Raw genomic sequence first — 17,486 nt, forward strand, 5'->3', positions numbered from 1 at the left:
GGCGGGGGTGGGGGGGGAACGGCCTCTTGAAAAGAGAAATTTTCGGTTCAAGTCTTGCCTCCACCACTCATAAACTGGGAGCAGGTGACTTGACAGAGCCAGAGAGCCCTGATCTCTGAGTCTACAAAGTACAAAGGGAGGAGTTGTAGTAATACCTCACAGGCTTGAGGTGAGCTCTCAGATGAGGCACATAAGGTCTCTGAGCACAATGCCTGGCACACACCAAACTCTCCAAGCTTCGATGGTGTAATTCCAGCCCTATCCTTCCAAGACTCCTGAAAGTTTAATGAAGGGGGCTCTGCTCCCAAATCCTGTGGTATAATTAGCTGGGAGGGGGTTCACTCAGCTGTGGGGCTGGATAGATTGTTACTTCCCACATCTTCACTTTCCATTCTCTGCCCCAAACCTCTCTGAAAACCCTAAAGCTGGCACAAAAACAACAGCAGAGAATGTTTTCCCTACTTAAAAAAAAAAGAAAAGAAAAAGAGTATCCAGGGGTCTCTTGGAATTTGTAAAATTGTTTATTAGTCTGGCCTTTTCCAAAAAAAAAAAAAAAAAAAAAACAAAAAACTTTTTTTTGATTTTAAAAACTCAACCCAGAATAAAACAATAAAAGGAACATACTGAAAAAATCCTGGGGCTGGAACCTTACTTCAGGCATTTGGAGCCAGGTGCTCAAACAATAACCTCTATCTGTCTACAGTTTCTCTAAGCTTTGCCTCCCTCACTGATGACTTCATTCTCATGCAGTTCTCTCCAGTGTCCCAGGCAGCTCCTAGCTCATATCTGACCAGGAAAGCTGGAGCTGTTTCCCTGCAGTTCCAGCCAGTCTTGGGTTGACTTTCACTGCATTCATTTTGGTCACGTGCACCTGCCTGGGCCAGTCACAGCAAGATTGGCCAGATTTGACTGTAAGGAGCCTCTCTACAAGTGGGGTCAGCCTCACCAGGACTTGGGTTGGGGGCAAGTGGAAGGAGGAATGCCTCCCCCAGAAAAATAGGGTTGCAATCAGTGTAAGAGGCATCAGGTTCAGGACTGACCCAAATAAGAGCTAACTACTGCACCATCATCTAGGCACAGCAGGTCCACTTCAGAGCAATATGCCTGTTCTTCAGAAGGGAGTGGCAGTTACGTGAGTCACTGGGCAATGCACCCCCCACCTCTGCTCCCACCACCCACCCCAGGCCTAGAGTTTCCCAGATCTGCTTTGTCAAAACCCTAAAAAGCTAAACAGATGATGTTAACTCCCCACTCAAGAATTTTCTATGGCTCCCTCGGGCTATTTATGTGACCCTCCCACCTTTAATGATGGAGGCCAACATTGACAAATCCTCTACCAGGCACTTTAAGTGAAATTCCCACCATAGATTCCCTCAGAAACACCATATTAAATTGATACTCTTATTGCACTCATTTTATAGATAAGGAAATAGAAGCTCAGCAACTTGAAGTAACTTGTCCAAAGCCAAAGTCAGGGAGTACAGAGAGCTGAGATTAGCACAATATTGTTCCTACCACTAATGTTGCCATCCTAGCTGCATTTGCTCACATTTCAAAGTCCTGTGCCCACCTCCAGCTGGGTGGTCAGTGGAAGGGGCCCTACCAGGGAGGAGCCTCTATGGACCCTTTTAGCTTCTATAGTGGGGGGGATGCAGACAGGCACTTAGGTTTACAATCTCCCCCTCCCCCTATGACATTGTGGAAAAAAGAAAAATAATTCCCCCAAAAGAAAACTGGAGTTTGAGGTTAAGGAAAAGAATCAATGCTGGATGGCCTCAAACCAGCAACTGATGTCTCTCCATTTATGATTAGTTTCCTATGGCTGCTGTAACAAATTATCACAAATTGGGTGGCTTAAAACAACACAATTTATTCTCTTAAAGTTTTGTGGGTCAGAAGTCTGAAATCAGTTTCATTTTGTGAAAGTCAAGGTGTAAAGGAAAGGACTGGTTCCTCAGCAGGCTCTGAGGGAGAATCCATTTCCTTGCTTTTTGTCAGCGTCTAATAGCTGCCTATATTCCTTGGTTGATGGCCTCTTCCTGTTTTCAAAGAGCACCACTCCATCTCTTCTGACTCTGCCTCTTCCTGTGTCCCTCTTGAAAGGAACATTGTGATGATATTGAGTCCACCTTGATAAAACAGATCCCAAGATCCTTCACTTAATCACACCCACAAAATCTCTTGTGCCATGTAAAAGAACATGCTCATAAATTCTGGGGATTGGGATGAGAATATCTTTAGAGGTCATTATTTATCCCACTCTAGTAGGTATAATCAGAGGGACCTAATACAAAGTGCTCTGGAAACAGAAGGGCTGGCTGACTCTGCCCCAAGAGGGAAAGAGGCCCTAAGAAACCACAGCCTTCACATTAAATATTCAAATGAGCTAAAACCCATCTAACTTGGCAATCTCAGCCTCATTCCTTTAAATATGCAAACCACCTAAATCCCATCAAGCCCTAAGTAATGGGCCAGCCAAGCCTCAGAAAGCTTGCGCACCCTTCTAATGGAAATTGCCAACCACCACCCTTAATGCCTGGGGCAACAACTATGTGCTCACCCTATCCTGGCTGGCTCACCCACTGGCATCTGAACCAAGGCACTCAACTCCATGGCATGGTCAACAAGCTACAATGTGGCCTAGTGTCAGCCAGCCAAAGTTGCAAGAGAAGCAAAATCAGTGGGTCAGAAGGAGACAAGAGGAGCCAGTCATTAGAACTGTCTACGCTCCTGCTCCCAGGCCCAGCCGTCTGTAACAATGAAACAAATCCCCTTTTCCATATAGTAATTTGAATGGGCCTCTGTTCCTTGCCACCAAGATGTTCCAACTGACACAGATCATAGGTTGTACTCATTCATCATGATTGAACATACTGGTATTCAATATTTAGACATCAGTCTTATGTGAGTTTTGTCAGTGTGAGTCAACATCTGTGAGTCTGACTAAATATGGGAAGGAGATGAGGAACATGAATTTGTGTCGGAAAACCCTGGGTTGGGTCCCAGGTCTGCCACTTCCTAGTTGTATGATGTTGGATAAGTCACCTTACTCCTTCAGCCTGGGTTCCTCACCTATAACATAAGGTTATAGGGGCATTTCCAAAATCCAAATAGCTCTGAAACCTGAGTGTCCCCCTAACCGACATGGTAGAAGATGGACCTGAAGTGCCATGAGGCTACTTAGTTTTCTCTATCCCAACTACTTTGAATATTTGTTGCAGAAAAATTAGTGTTTGGTTTTAGGACTCAGCTGGATATTACACACAACACAGTCCATGTGCCTGGTCCTCTTCCTAAACTAAGGAAATTTTTGAATTTTACAATGTATCTGTCCCTGTTATTTCAAGGATAATGAGGGTGAGGATAGGACTCTAAAACTGACCCATGGTATACTGTCTTCTGAGGACTCTGGCATCCAGCCAGTGGATACAAACTCCACCCCAAGTCACTGTACCCCTTCCCCGTACAACTTTTTAAGGGGCCTTCAGAATCTGTATGAGGTTCACTTAGGCTGAGACCAGGGGTGCATCCTAAGAAACCTGCCTGATTATAGCCAAGGTAAAAGCACCAAAGGCACACAGCAACTTCACATACACACACACTAAAGGCATGTAACTAAGAGCTAGTCAACAAGCAAAAGCACAAGAGTTCCCTTGTGGTGCAGTGATTTAAGGATCCAGCATTGTCACTGCAGCAGCTTGGGTTCAATCCCTGGCCTGGGAAATTCCACATGCCACAAGTGTGGCCAAAACAAAAACAAAAACAAGCAGAAGCACAAAGCCTGGGTTCCATTTGTTTTCAATTGTATATTGATGATCGTGGAAAAACAACTATTCCTATAATGGAAATACAAAGTATAAAAAACAGATTTAAAGGAAATGGCAGCAGAGTTCAAGAAGGTACATTCTTTTCATGGTCACCCGGTGTTCACAAGACAGCAGCACACACAGCCAGGTGCTTTGTGGGCTCAGCATCCTCTGTATCCCCCTCAAGATGCCGCTTTCGACTTGTAGAAGGCTGGAAGGAAAAGGGAGAAATGTTCAAAGAAAACCTATGGCTTCTTTATGATGATCAGAGTTTCCCAATATGATTCCAGTAAATTTGGAGCACTTTTTTTTCTTTCTTTTTTGGCCACACCCGAGGCATATGGAAGTTCCCAAGCCAGGGATGGAATCCGAGCCATAGCTGCAAACTTTGCCACAGTGCAGCAATGCTGGATCCTTTAACCCACTGTGCCTGGCTGGGCAGGAACCTACACCTCTGCATCGACCAGAGCTACTGCGGTTGGATTCTTAACCCACTGTGCCAGGGTGGAAACTCCTAAGCACATTTGGTCCATGTGCGTAGGTGGAGGCTACAGCAAAGCCAGTCCTTAACCCACTGCACTGCGCTGGGCAGGGGATCAAATTCATTCTGCCCCAGAGACAACATGGGATCCTTAACCCATGGCACCACAGCAGGAACTCCCTGGAGCACTTCATGTGAAACTTCTAGGAACTACTGGTTGCCCTCAGTCAATCTGAATCCCTACCCCAGCCCTCGCAAACACCCAGAAATACTTATCAAACTGATATTTCTCTCCCTTGTGGCCTCCAATCACTCAATGATGTACATTGAACATAAGCAGTATAACCAGCCTCTTCTTGGTTGTTTTCTCCTAAGTTATGAAATTTAAAGGGACCACAATTCATCTCTCCCAGGGAGCCTCAAGTCTCTCCCTTTTGTGGAAAGATAATCTTTTTTGTGTCTTTGTTATCCCATTTATAAAACTTCGAGGGAGCAGTGGGAAGAAGAATGTTACCAAAAGAAGGCAAACTAAGAATGAACAGATAGTAACTGATACTTACACAAAGAATTTTAGAGAAGATTATAATCAGGAAATCAACTACTCCCGCAATTTTTAAAAATTTATTATTATTATTATTATTATTATTATTGTCTTTTTAGGGCCAGACCTGTGGCACATGGAGGTTCCTAGGCTAGGGGTCCAAACAGAGCTGTAGCCGCCAGCCTACAACAGAGCCACAGCAATGCGGGATCTGAGCCGCATCTACAGCCTACACCACAGCTCCCAGCAATGCCGGATCCCCAAGCCACTGAGCAAGGCCGGGGATCAAACTCGTGTTCTCATGGATGCTAGTCAGGTTCGTTAACTGCTGAGCCATGACGGGAACTTCCACTCCCCCAAATTTTAAATTTTTCAACGAATTTAAATCTGAGCCTCTAATACAGTCTTCCAATCTTGCCTTGTAGGAGACTTCTTGAATGACAACCCCTAGCTGTGCTTTTCATGCATTAAACATATTCTTCATTATTAAATCTTCTAAAGGTTGTACAGCAGATCAAGCTGAAACAAAGTATCTACTAAATTATTCTTTACCAAAAAAAAAAAATATTAAGCAATTGCTGCTAAAGAGATTATTCAAACCATCATCCTCCAATCCTCAGTTCTTTTTTTTTTTCTAGGGCTGCACCTACAGCATATGGAAGTTCCCTGGCTAGGGGTTGAATCAGAGCTATAGCTACCAGCCTATATCACAGCTACAGCAACATGGGATCTGAGCCATGTCTGCAAACTATACCACAGTTCATGGCAATGCCAGATCCTTAACCCACTGAGGCCAGGGATAGAGCCAGCATCCTCATGGATACTAGTCGGGTTCGTTAACCACTGAACCACAACGGGAACTCCCACTCAGCTCTTTAAACTTAGCCTACATTTAATGACCATCTTCCAGAATACCTGGGCTGGAACCTGAGACAGAGCTGTGGACTTGTCTTCTTCAAAAAGCAAATTCTTAAATTTTCTCTTCATGTCCTCATCCTGTGAAGAAATGAAAAACATTAAGTAGGCAGAAAGGCAGGGCTAGGATGCCCCTGGAAACAGGGAAATGGGAACTCCCGTCTGTCCACACAGAGGCTGCCCTTGCTGAAGCTCCAGAAGGGAGAAGACTAGGCAGTCCTCACCTCTGCCTTCACAGAACAGTCTGATCAGCAGTCAGTGCTCAGCAATGGCTGAACCAAACCCGTAGGCTTAAGAGCTGTTGGTGGGTCAGAGAGAACCAGAGACTGGAGTTCCCGTCATGGTGCAGTGGTTCACGAATCCAACTAGGAACCATGAGGTTGCGGGTTCAATCCCTGGCCTTGTTCAGTGGGTTAAGGATCTGGCGTTGCTGTGAGCTGTGGTGTAGGTCGAAGACACGGCTCGGATCCCGCGTTGCTGTCGCTCTGGCGTAGGCCAGCAGGCTACAGCTCCAATTCGACCCCTAGCCTGGGAACCTCCGTATGCCTCGGGATCGGCCCTAGAAATGGCAAAAAGACCAAAAAAAAAAAAAAAAAAAAAAAAAAGAGAGAGAGAGAGAACCAGAGATTTCAGTAGTCAAAGACTTTCAGAACTAGCACCCCAGATCCTAAGACATGGTAATCAAGAGGCCAGAGGCTGAGGCTGGCTCCATGCTGCTCCCCCTGCCAACAATGAGGCCAATTACTGGGGCCATCCTAACAAAGCAACCCTGTACCCTAGGAAAATAAACTGGGCAAGCACTGTACAATTGCCAGAAGGACTTCCAGTGCACAATATCCCAAGGATAACGAGAAAGAAGGACAAGTGAACAGGCCATAGCATTACAGGTGTTTCTTTCTGCTAGAGGGGGAATTGGAGAGAGAGGGGTTTATACAGATAACTCTCACCTCCATGGATGCTCGCAACTACCAAGGACTTGCATCCGAGAGCCCTGAAAAGTGACAGCTCTCCCCACCTTCAGAAAGGGGAAACATTCATGACTAGGACTGTGGGCTTTGGGGCCAGCTAGAAGCCAAGCTCAGCCACTTACAAGCTACGTGTGCAGAATACAGCCCCAGAGCAGCCTGATTCCATATACTTTCCTACCCGACCTGCCTCCACTCTCCCAGTGCACCATGATGGTTGAGGAGAAAGGACACAGGAATGAAGGCCTTCAACGTTCAATAATTTGATGGATGAAGAATTACAGTGTTTGAGGATGAATCCGCCTGTTCTACACCTATTACCTAGAATCATCTGCTTCCATCACCCTGTTTACTGAATCACTCAGTGTAGCTCTCCACTGCCCAAGCACCAAGTTCATCTGGATTCCACTCCACATAGTTCCCTAGGATCTCACTTCTCAGGCAAGGCCACCCTCAATTGTCCATCCCTTATTTCTCCTGCAGCTGCTTACAGCCTCAGCTGGGAACCCCTCTGTGCCTTCCTGCCCACCCACCACCTCACCCCACTTCCTCATTCACTAGGTGAACAAATATTTTGCAAAGACCCTTAGATGTCAGGCGCTATAATAAGCACAGGGGCCTCCATATCAGAGGGACTCAATCAGTGTTAAAAATGCTATCCCCTGTCGTTATGGCAACTGAACTGTGATTGTTATGACTGAACTGTGTGAGTCATGACTGAACTGTACCTCTCCCCCACCCCCATTTATATATTGAAGCCCAACACCTCATATTGTGACTGTACTTGGAGACAGGGCCTTTAAAGAGGTAATTAAGTTAAAATGAGGCTCTTAGAGTGGGGCCTTAACGCATTATGGCTGGTCTCCTCCTAAGAAGAGAAAAAGACACCAGGGATGTGAGCACACAGAGAAAAGACCAAGTGAGGACACAGTGAGAAGAGCAGCCACCTGCAAAGTGAGGAAAGAGACCTCAGGAGAAACCAAAGCTGCTGGCACCTTGAAATTGGATTTCAAGCCTCCAGAATTGTGAGAAGATAAATTTCTGTTTTTTAAGCCACCTGGTCTACGGTATTCTGCTATGGCAGCCAGAGCGGACTGACACAGTTATGTCACCTCCGAGCCATGCAGCCTTTGGATGCTCCTCACACCGTGTGAACCTGTGGTTACCTGAAGCCCTGTGGCCCTGTCTCACCCTGGAGATTCCCCTACTCTGCACCCACCCCTATTGCCACACGTGTCCCACTGCTCTTAACTGTCCTCTGAAAGAACAAGTGAATGCATGAAAAAATTAAATCATGCAGCCATAGAGAACTGACCACAAGCCTATGTAGGCCTGTATTTAAAACAAGTCATCAGTGGAGTTCCCTTGTGGTACAGCAGGTTAAGGACCCAGTGCTGTCACTGCAGCGGCTTGGGTCACTGCTATAGTGTGGATTTGATCCCTGGCCCAGGAACTTTCACATGCCCGAGGCATGGCCAAAAGTAAAAAAATAAAACAAGCTGTCAGTAAACAATCACATCAAAAAGGTGCTCATTACATATGTATCTTTAAATATCCTTCCTTTGAGATGTCTATAATCTATTAATATGCCTCCAAATTAAGCAGGAAGGAATCCTCTATTTCTTTCTTTTTTTTTTTTTAATTTGGCACCTTTATTTGAGAAAGACTGCAAGATTGAATTTCTACAGGTATAAACTAATTTAGAGTTTGAAATCACGGTAACACTGAATCAAAAACACTTTATCCTGCACAGAAATTTGGCACAGAAATGTTCATTTGGATTTTCATCTACTTACATTTCACAGTATGCATTTGTACATACAAAAACAGACAAATGAGGAGGACAACAGCTTATAGATCTAAGTAAATCATCTGTGGCAACATCTCACTTATCTTGAGGTCACAGATCGGACAACTGCAGTTGAGGATCGGGAAAAGAGGAAGCAGCTGAGCCATTCAAGTCAATCAGTGCACCAACATTCATCCATTTCCCTGCTAGAAAAGTCTCCTCAAGACTCATTTGGCTCCTGCTCACTGTTACTTGAAACACAGGATACAGTTACAGCATCTCCCAACCCCATGTAGCAAAGAAAAGTTTCTAGAGACAGGCAGAGAGCCATCCAGGGAGGAATCCTCTATTTCAAGAAGTGAACATGAAGCCAGAGGTAGATATAAGGGATGCTCCCAAAATCGGAGACTGTTGGAGTTCCCTTGTGGTGCAGCAGGTCCAGCATTGTCACTGAAGGAGCTCAGGTCGCTGCTGTGGCACAGGTTCAGTCCCTGGACCTGGAATTTCCCCATACTGCAGGCATGGCAAACAAAAAACAAAAACCTAAACAATCACTAACAGATGACTAATGTGGGCAAGTGGCATTCTTGGCATCATAGAATAGTCACTCCACCTTTTAGGGCAAAAATAAAATGTGGACAAAAGAGTATTCAAGTGAGACCCCCGTGGCAGGGTTGAACTTCGCCTTTTCCTTGGTTGCTAAGAACAGTTTTCTTCTGAGACAAAAAGTAGAAGAAAAATAGGCTATGCTTGTTTGTACATTTCAGGAAGATGTAAACCCTGTCCCCAGGCCACCCCTATTTTTTTCAAGACAACCACAGCTCCTCTACCTCCATATCTGGCCCCCAAGAGTCTCCCCATTAAGGCATAAGAAAAGAGCTAAAAGGCATGTTTTTCTTTTTCATCAAAATTAAGTCCCCACATGCAAAGGCACCCTTTGTTTCCAAATTCCTTTTCTCCAGGGTTTGCAGTTTTGAATCTGTGTGGTCTAGTAAATGCTAAATCACCTGACAGATTTTTTGTGGGAGAACTGCTGTTTCCAGGGCAACATATCAAACACATATATTTACTTTTCTTTTTCTTTTAAGGAGTGTTGTTCTCAACCTGAGCCAGCCTGAGCAGAACTGTTAGGTGGGAAGGTTGGAAGAGAAAAAGAATGAACACAGTCGTCCCAGAGTCCCAGAAGCACAGAGCTGAAACTGGATGGACCAAGGAGTTCCTGGATTAGAAATTCCCAGGGTGTTTGAGCCTCCAGCTCAAGCAACCTAGTTAAGTCCCCTATGCCCACAGGAAACAGAGACCAAACGAAAGTTAATAGAAAGGGGAATGGCTGTGCTGAAAGGAAGCCCACTTAACAGAAGACCTGGCATCCATCAGAAAGCCTGCCCAAGGCTGCTGTGAATTCTAAAACCAAAGACTAGCCCAGCAAAGCCATAAAGGACTTCCAACTCTGGCAGCTTGAACGAGGTCAGCACATAATCTAATGGCAGCCACAAGCTCCAGCAGGGACACAGAGGTATTGAAGATTGAAAGGTGCTGGGGACAGTCTGCTAATGGCGTGCTTATTCACCATAAGCAAAAAGTGGGACTCTTCGTGTCCGATCACTTGGGCTTAAGAAATAGCCAGATTCTCCTCCAGGGAGGCTGTTCTCCTCTCCTTGCTCCCCTGACCTAAGGTTAAAGATATGATGGGACCCAGCCCAACCCTGTCGGGGTAAAGGATTTGAGGGAAGAGAAAGACACAGCTGGATGTGGAGGTTTGGCATTAGAAATACCTCTCAAAGGAACACAACTGAACTGCAAACTCAGGGAAGCCAAATGGAACCAGGACAGGCCATAAGTGAGCCTGTCCATCCAAAAACCACAAGTCAAGTTATAAAGGTTGCACATAAACATACACAAAGACACACCCACCCTCACAACCACATGCATACATAACACACACCAAAAGCTCAAACTTTAAAAATTGCATTAGGAGTTCCCATTGTGGATCAGCGGGTTATGAACCTGACTAGGATCCACGAGGATGCAATCCCTGGCCTTGCTCAGTGGGTTAAGGATCCCACATTGCTATGGCTGTGGTGTAGGCTGGCAGCTGCAGCTCCAATTTGACCCTTAGCCTGGGAACTTCCATATGCTGTGGGTGCAGCCCTAAAAAGCAAAAATAAATGAATAAATAGGAGTTCCTGTCTTGGCTTTGCAGAAACAAACCTGACTAGCATCCATGAGGACACAGGTTCAATCCCTGGCCTCAATCAGCGGGTTAAGGATCTGGCACTGCCGTGAGCTGTGGTGTAGGTCGCAGACACAGCTTGGATCCTGTGTTGCTGTGGCTGTGGTATAGGCCAGCAGCTATAGCTCTAATTCAACCCCTAGCCTGGGAACCTCCATCTGCCATGGGTGCAGCCCTAAAAAGACCAAAAATATATATATATATATATATATATATATATATATATATATATATATATATATGAAAAATAAATAAATCAATAAATTCAAACTGCATTGAACAGGAGTTCTCTTGTGGTGCAGCAGGTTAGGTGTTGTCACTTCAGTGGCTTGGGTGGCTGCTATGGCACAGGTTCAGGTTCAATCCCTGGCCTGAGAACTTTCACATGCTGCAGGCACAGCCAAAAAAAAATGCATTAAACAGACCCAACAAGCAAGTTTATGTTTCCATCCTCTTTCCCACCTCTCGGGCACTCATGTATTCTAGGCTGGCAGGCACTGCCCCATACACACCTGAAGCCATGGATGTCTTAAAGCTTCTTCTGTCGTAAAACGTGCCTTTGGATCCACTATCAACAACTTCTTGACAAGGTCCAGAGCTAAAGCAATAAGATAATTTGGCAACTCACAACAAGAAGGATAAAGACATTAAATCCAAGAAGTATGCCAGAATCACAGGCCAACATCCAGAAAGAGAGAGGAGCTGAGGTCACTGTGAATCAGCAGGCACCATGGGTAGGGCCCCTGATCCTCTCCACTCTGGATATTTGTCCCAATGTTCTAGAAACCAGGAATGACCATGATGCTACCCATCTCTCCCCACTCGGACATCACAGCCTCATACTTAGCTCTCTGTTCCCACTGTTATTGCTGGACTCAAGTTCAAACTAATTAAAGCTGAACTTCCCTCTACTTCTAAAACACTCTGGATGTTCAGCCAACTCTCTCTGAGACCCATGGAATGATGGGGAGAGTTCATCAGCCAGCAAAAGGCTCCTTGGAACTACACGCTTGGCAGAAACAAAGCCTGACAGCCAGCGACAAGTAGAGGCTGGCTATGTATTCCAACATTATTCCTTAGATATTCTGACCCTTAATGCAATCATCTGTATTACATTGTTTGACATGTACTTTGAGTTTCCTACTTTTTCTTTTCAGAATTACAAAGTTACCCTTTTAAAACACAAAGTAACTAATTACATTTAGCTCTTATGGTGCTTACTTATTCAAAGGAAACCTTGTAACTAAAAAGTTACTCATTATTTCACATGCTTAAATAGAGACTAGGCATTTGGTACATTATACTTAACCCTCCCCCAAACCCCTACCGCAAAAGATAGTTTACTGTGCCTCCTTTTACAAATAAAGGAAATGGAAACCCAGAGAGGTTGAGTAACTTGCCTAAAGCCACACAGCTAGAAAGTAGCTGACCAAGAGTTCCCGTAGTGGCTCAGCAGTTAACGAACTTGACTGGCACCCGTGAGGATGCAGGTTCGATCCCTGGCCTCGCTCAGTGGGTTAAGGATCTGGCGTTGCCGTGAGCTGTGGTGTAGGTCGCAGACACAGCTCAGATCCCGAGTTGCTGTGATCCTGGTGTAGGCTGGTGGCTACAGCTCCGACTGGACCCCTAGCCTGGGAACCTCCATACGCTGTGGGTGCGGCCCTAAAAAGACAAAAAGACAAAAAAAAGGAAAGAAAGAAAGTAGCTGACCAGGGACATGCATCTATGTCAGCCTAGCTCTGGAGCCGAGGTTCCTAATAACTTCCTTTGCCTCACAAATGGTATAAAACCAATAATAGAAAATAAGAACATAAAATTGACAGTAGAAAACATCACAGAACTAGCAAACTCCCACCACAGCACACACACATTTTAAATAAATCATAAATTCTTAACTCTTTCGTATCCATACCCTTCTCTGAGACTTCTGCCCAGACTCCAGGAATGAAGTTGTATTTTCCACTGGTGATCTGATCCTTCAGTGATACTTGACTCTTATGCTCAGAGAAAGGTGGATACCCACTAAGGCTTAATATTGGTAGAGAGAGAAATGAAAAGAAATCAAGTGGCATTCTCAGTGGCATTTGGATACATAGATTTCTTTTTCAGCATAATGAAAAATTTGTTGCTATTTTAAATCAATTGTCAAAAAAACTAAACAAAATTAAACACAAGCTCTCTACCTGGATACACTTCTAATTTCATCTAAATACCTCCAACCAGAGTCTGAAGCAACGAAAATTTTTCTTACCAAATGAAAAGAATAACTCCTAAACTCCAGCAGTCCACAGCACGGTTATATCCGGCAGTTCCCAAGGAATTAAGAACCTCGGGAGCCAGGTAGGTGGGGGTACCACATAAGGTTCTCATGAGAGAGGTCTCTCCCAAAATCTTGGACTGCCCAAAATCAGTAATCTAAAAGAAGGACAAAAGGAAACCATTTTTAATGATGTCATAAAATAAAGAGTAACACAGTCTGCCAGTCCCAAAAGACATGCCGGTTAGAACAGTTCCTATCATCCTCTACGTCATGCTGTCGTTATTCTGGAATCTACAAATTCACGTCTTTGTAAGATCATTTTATTTTATTTATTTTTTATTTTTGTCTTTTTGCCATTTCTTGGGCCGCTCCCACGGCATATGGAGATTCCCAGGCTAGGGGTCGAATTGGAGCTGTAGCCGCCAGCCTACGCCAGAGACACAGCAACAAGGGATCAGAGCCGAGTCTGCAACCCACACCACAGCTCACGGCAACACCAGATCCCTAACCCACTGAGCAAGGCCAGGTATCAAACCCACAACCTCATGGTTCCTAGTGGGATTCATTAACCACTGAGCCACGACAGGAACTCCCTGTAAGACCATTTTAAACTCAGCAAGTTTTGTAACTTTGCTCAAATGAAAATTCCTAAGCCAAGGAACTTCAACAGCCCAGTTTTCTCCCAACTTATCTGTGTGCTCTGTAACCTTTCAAAAGGCTGATAAATCCTTATCAGACACTCTAGAATTCTATTTGGTTATTACTGGTTCTTCTCAGACCCCAGTCACTTGGGCTGCACACTAGAATACCTGAAGAACTTGGGAAGAATACTTACACCTGGGTGCCACCTTCAGTGATACTGAGGTATAGCCTTAGTGTCATAATTTTTTTTTTTTTTCTTTTCAGGGCCGCACCTGCGGCATATGTAAGTCCTAGGCTAGGGGTCGAATCGGAGCTGCAGCTGCGGGGCTATGCCACAGCCACAGCAACACAGGATCTGAGTCTACAACCTATACCAAAGCTCACATCAATGCTGGATCCTTAACTCACTGAGTGGGGCCAGGGATTGAAGCCGCATTTTCATGGATACCAATTGGGTTCGTAATCCACTGAGGAACTCCAACAGGGGATTTTAAAATGAAGCCAGGCTGAGAAGGTACTATCTTAGACAGAAGGCAAGGGAAGATCCATCTTACCCCTCCTCCCTCCCTCTGAACACAGAAGTGGCTTGTGTACAAGGATGCTCAATAAATGCCCTTTTGTACCTGGACAGAGCAATACCACCTGATCTCTAAAAGAACTGCTAAGTGTGGGAAGGTCAAATCCTCTACTTTTTTTTTTTTTTTCCTCTACCTTTTTATGCTCCCACTTTTTACCTGATGAAAATAAAACAGTTTCTGAATAGGAATCTACTGGTGGCCATATATAGAACATAAGATTTATCTCTTACCTTTATAAGACAGTCCTCTTTTTGAGATGAGAGTAGAACATTCTCTGGCTTTAAGTCCCGATGTATGATGCCATTTTCGTGAAGGTACTACATAGAAAAGGAGGCGTGACCCTTAGACTTATGGAGTAGGTGTGCGAGTAGACACACGTCTTACAGCTGGATGAAAATGTAAGCCATGTTACAACCACATTCCCCCAAATCATAGAAAACTACTAAGTAAATGGATTAGTTTACAAATTTATTTTCAAGAAAATCTTTAAAAGGTAGAAAAACAAAAAAAGGCAACTTATGACAGTAGGCCTTTTATTTCACTCTTCAAGATAAAAAATATCCCTTCACATTGACAGAAATGTATCAATTTCAATAATAAAAATGTAAATGGGTGGTATAAAATCATCTTAAGACTATAAAAATTCCACCAAAATAGTATATTTGATTATTCCATCCCTGAAAGTATTTTTAAAAGGCTTCTGTAAAGTACATATATGTAAATTATCCTTTTGAACACCAGAGTTAACATACTCCTTGATGCAAAGATTAGTCTTGGAAAAGTCTATGGCTGAAATAGAATGTTGACGTTTCTTTGTGTGTTCATTTTCATATACTAAGTCATATTGCTTTAGGGAAAAAAAATTTCCCAGGTCCACTGATCTGCACTCAATTCACCTTAATATTCTTGGTATAATATAAGGATGGGAACAAACCATTAAGAAAGTAAAGCTCTGGTTAGGTGTTTATGGGCTTCAGTTTTCTCTGGACCCCCTCTGGCCTAGAGTGAAAATCCTCCAAAACATTCCCACTGGGAAAGGGACCCAGGAAGACTGACCCCAGGAAAGTCTCTCTCCAACCTCACTCAGTACAAGAGCTGCTCCCAGTCATTGAGTTTCTTGCACAGAGGAGGTTCTCAAGGGAAGAAGCCCTGGCGGGGAACCACCACAACCAAATTTGGGTTAAGAAAGGGTGACATTCTCTGAAGCATGCGCACAGGGTGCCATCAGCTGTTCCTCCACTCAACATCTGCCCCAAATCTTGAAGAGAAGGCAGCACACACACCTCCCTCCATGCCTCCTATGGTTAACAAGATGCCATACGTGGAACACACTCCTAGGACTGTGCCACAGGGCAGGGATCCATCAGTCACAAACACGCCAACCTGCCAATCTTACCCTCATACCTGCCCCACTCCTACTCTGGGATTAAGGGGGATTTCTGCAAGGATCAGGCAGAAATAGAGATCACTGTCCCTCCAGAAATACTGCCAAGCTAAAGAGAGGCCACAAGGGACCATGTGTTTATTTCTTTAACTTCCTCCATCCCCCCTCCCTTAAGTTTCACAGCCAGAGCTTTCTCATCTGAGTCAAAGGGGTGGGATGTTTTTGCCAAGAACAGATGGACCTATACACAGACTCTGCTCTTTGGGTTTTTATCCCTGGCCCTTCATTAGTAATTTACCTAAAAGAAAATACATTGTCAAAAGAACCAAGGTGGGAGTTCCCGTTGTGGCGCAGTGGTTAACGAATCCGACTAGGAACCATGAGGCTGCGGGTTCGGTCCCTGCCCTTGCTCAGTGGGTTAACGATCCGGCGTTGCCGTGAGCTGTGGTGTAGGTTGCAGACGCGGCTCGGATCCCGCGTTGCTGTGGCTCTGGCGTAGGCTGGTGGCTACAGCTCCGATTGGACCCCTAGCCTGGGAACCTCCATATGCCGCGGGAGCGGCCCAAAGAAATAGCAAAAAAAAAAAAAAAAAAAAAAGAACCAAGGGCTTCTCCTACCTGAACAGCCAGGAGCATCTGGTAAAAATAGAGTTTGCAGGTTGCTTCTCTCAGGCGTTTATTCCCCACCACCCTGTCAAACAGCTCTCCTCCTTCCATCCTGAAACACACAGGCAAAACAGGGGGTTCATTCCTGGAGGGACAGTCATTTGGATGGAAGATAATAACAAAAACAAAGCAAACTCATTAAGACAAGCAAAGTGCTTATCCAACTCTTGACTCCCACTTGTAAGAGCAATGAGGTAATAAGCCTCTTCCACAAAAAAGACGTCCCTGGAGTTCCCATCGTGGCGCAGTGGTTAACGAATCCAACTAGGAACCATGAGGTTGCAGGTTCAATCCCTGGCCTTGCTCAGAGGGTTAAGGATCTGGCGTTGCCGTGAGCTGTGGTGTAGGTCACAGATGCGGCTCTTATCCCAAATTGCTGTGTCTCTGGTGTAGGCCAGCGGCTACAGCTCTGATTTGACCCCTAGCCTGGGAACCTCCATATGCCACAGGAGCGGCCGTAGAAAAGGCAAAAAGACAAAAAAAAAAAAAAAAAAAAAAAAGACATCCCTGCCAGAAACTAAGCAATAAGGTAAGATGGAAGAAGAGTGTGGTGGGCGTTAGGAGACACTTGGGGAGCTTTTATAAATGTGATGCAGTAGATTGGAATTGTGGGCCAGGAGTTTGCAATTTTATTGTGAACCCCAAGTAGTTCTGAGACTGGTATATATAGAGGAGAAAGCAGGAGCTGACAATCTGATAACCAGGGGCTGAACCCCAACTCCACTGCTTCCCAGTTGTGGGACTTTGGGCAAGTTCTCCAACCTCTCTGAACTTGCTTCTTACTTCTTCCAAAAAAATGGGGATAAAATCTCACCTACCTTGATGGCTGTTGTAAAAATTAAGAGAGAACTGATGTAGGTAAAGCACCTGGCACAGGGAAGATGACTGGCAAGAGTATTCAATCCCCCTGCAATTCAGTTCCCAAGTCTGTAAAATGGAGCTAAAAAAACCTGTAACTTGTAACCTGGATGACTTACGAAGGTTAAATAAGTCAATCCCTCTGAAGTGCTTTGAGCAGTACTTGGCTCATATTAAGTGCTTAATTAGTATCTGTTATTACTATTGTATTATTATTATTATTACTATTATTAAACTGTTATAAGTAGATTCCAATCAGATAACAATCTCCTATTTAAAAGCAACGGATATTCCCTTAAGCACCACAAGGGCTGTCCAGTCTCTCCTGATGCTATGATCGAGGCTGTTGTTTGCTCTAGAACCGTAATG

At 44.6% G+C, this 17,486-nt stretch overlaps 1 protein-coding gene across 9 annotated transcripts in view; it reads right to left on the reverse strand.

The window, feature by feature from the left end:
- Window positions 1-3,786: 3,786 nt before the first annotated feature.
- The window catches only part of CHEK2 (checkpoint kinase 2), a 37,693-nt gene continuing 23,993 nt past the window's right edge, over window positions 3,787-17,486 (reverse strand). For 3 of the 9 annotated variants that reach the window (XM_084993008.1, XM_084993004.1, XM_084993007.1), the window contains 7 exons: window positions 16,212-16,311; window positions 14,441-14,527; window positions 12,982-13,145; window positions 12,643-12,758; window positions 11,243-11,328; window positions 5,744-5,824; window positions 3,792-4,017 (listed from right to left, as the gene is read on the reverse strand). In XM_084993008.1, coding sequence (XP_084849134.1) covers window positions 3,928-4,017; window positions 5,744-5,824; window positions 11,243-11,328; window positions 12,643-12,758; window positions 12,982-13,145; window positions 14,441-14,527; window positions 16,212-16,311 — 724 coding nt within the window. In that variant the 3' untranslated portion in view covers window positions 3,792-3,927. 9 annotated transcript variants of the gene reach the window in all.

The sequence above is a fragment of the Sus scrofa genome, chromosome 14 (genome assembly GCF_054392235.1).
Source record: "Sus scrofa isolate SSC_HxYL_T2T_F1_AM1 chromosome 14, Sscrofa_HxYL_maternal_Yorkshire_Landrace_v2.0, whole genome shotgun sequence".
Taxonomy (NCBI): Eukaryota; Metazoa; Chordata; class Mammalia; order Artiodactyla; family Suidae; genus Sus; species Sus scrofa.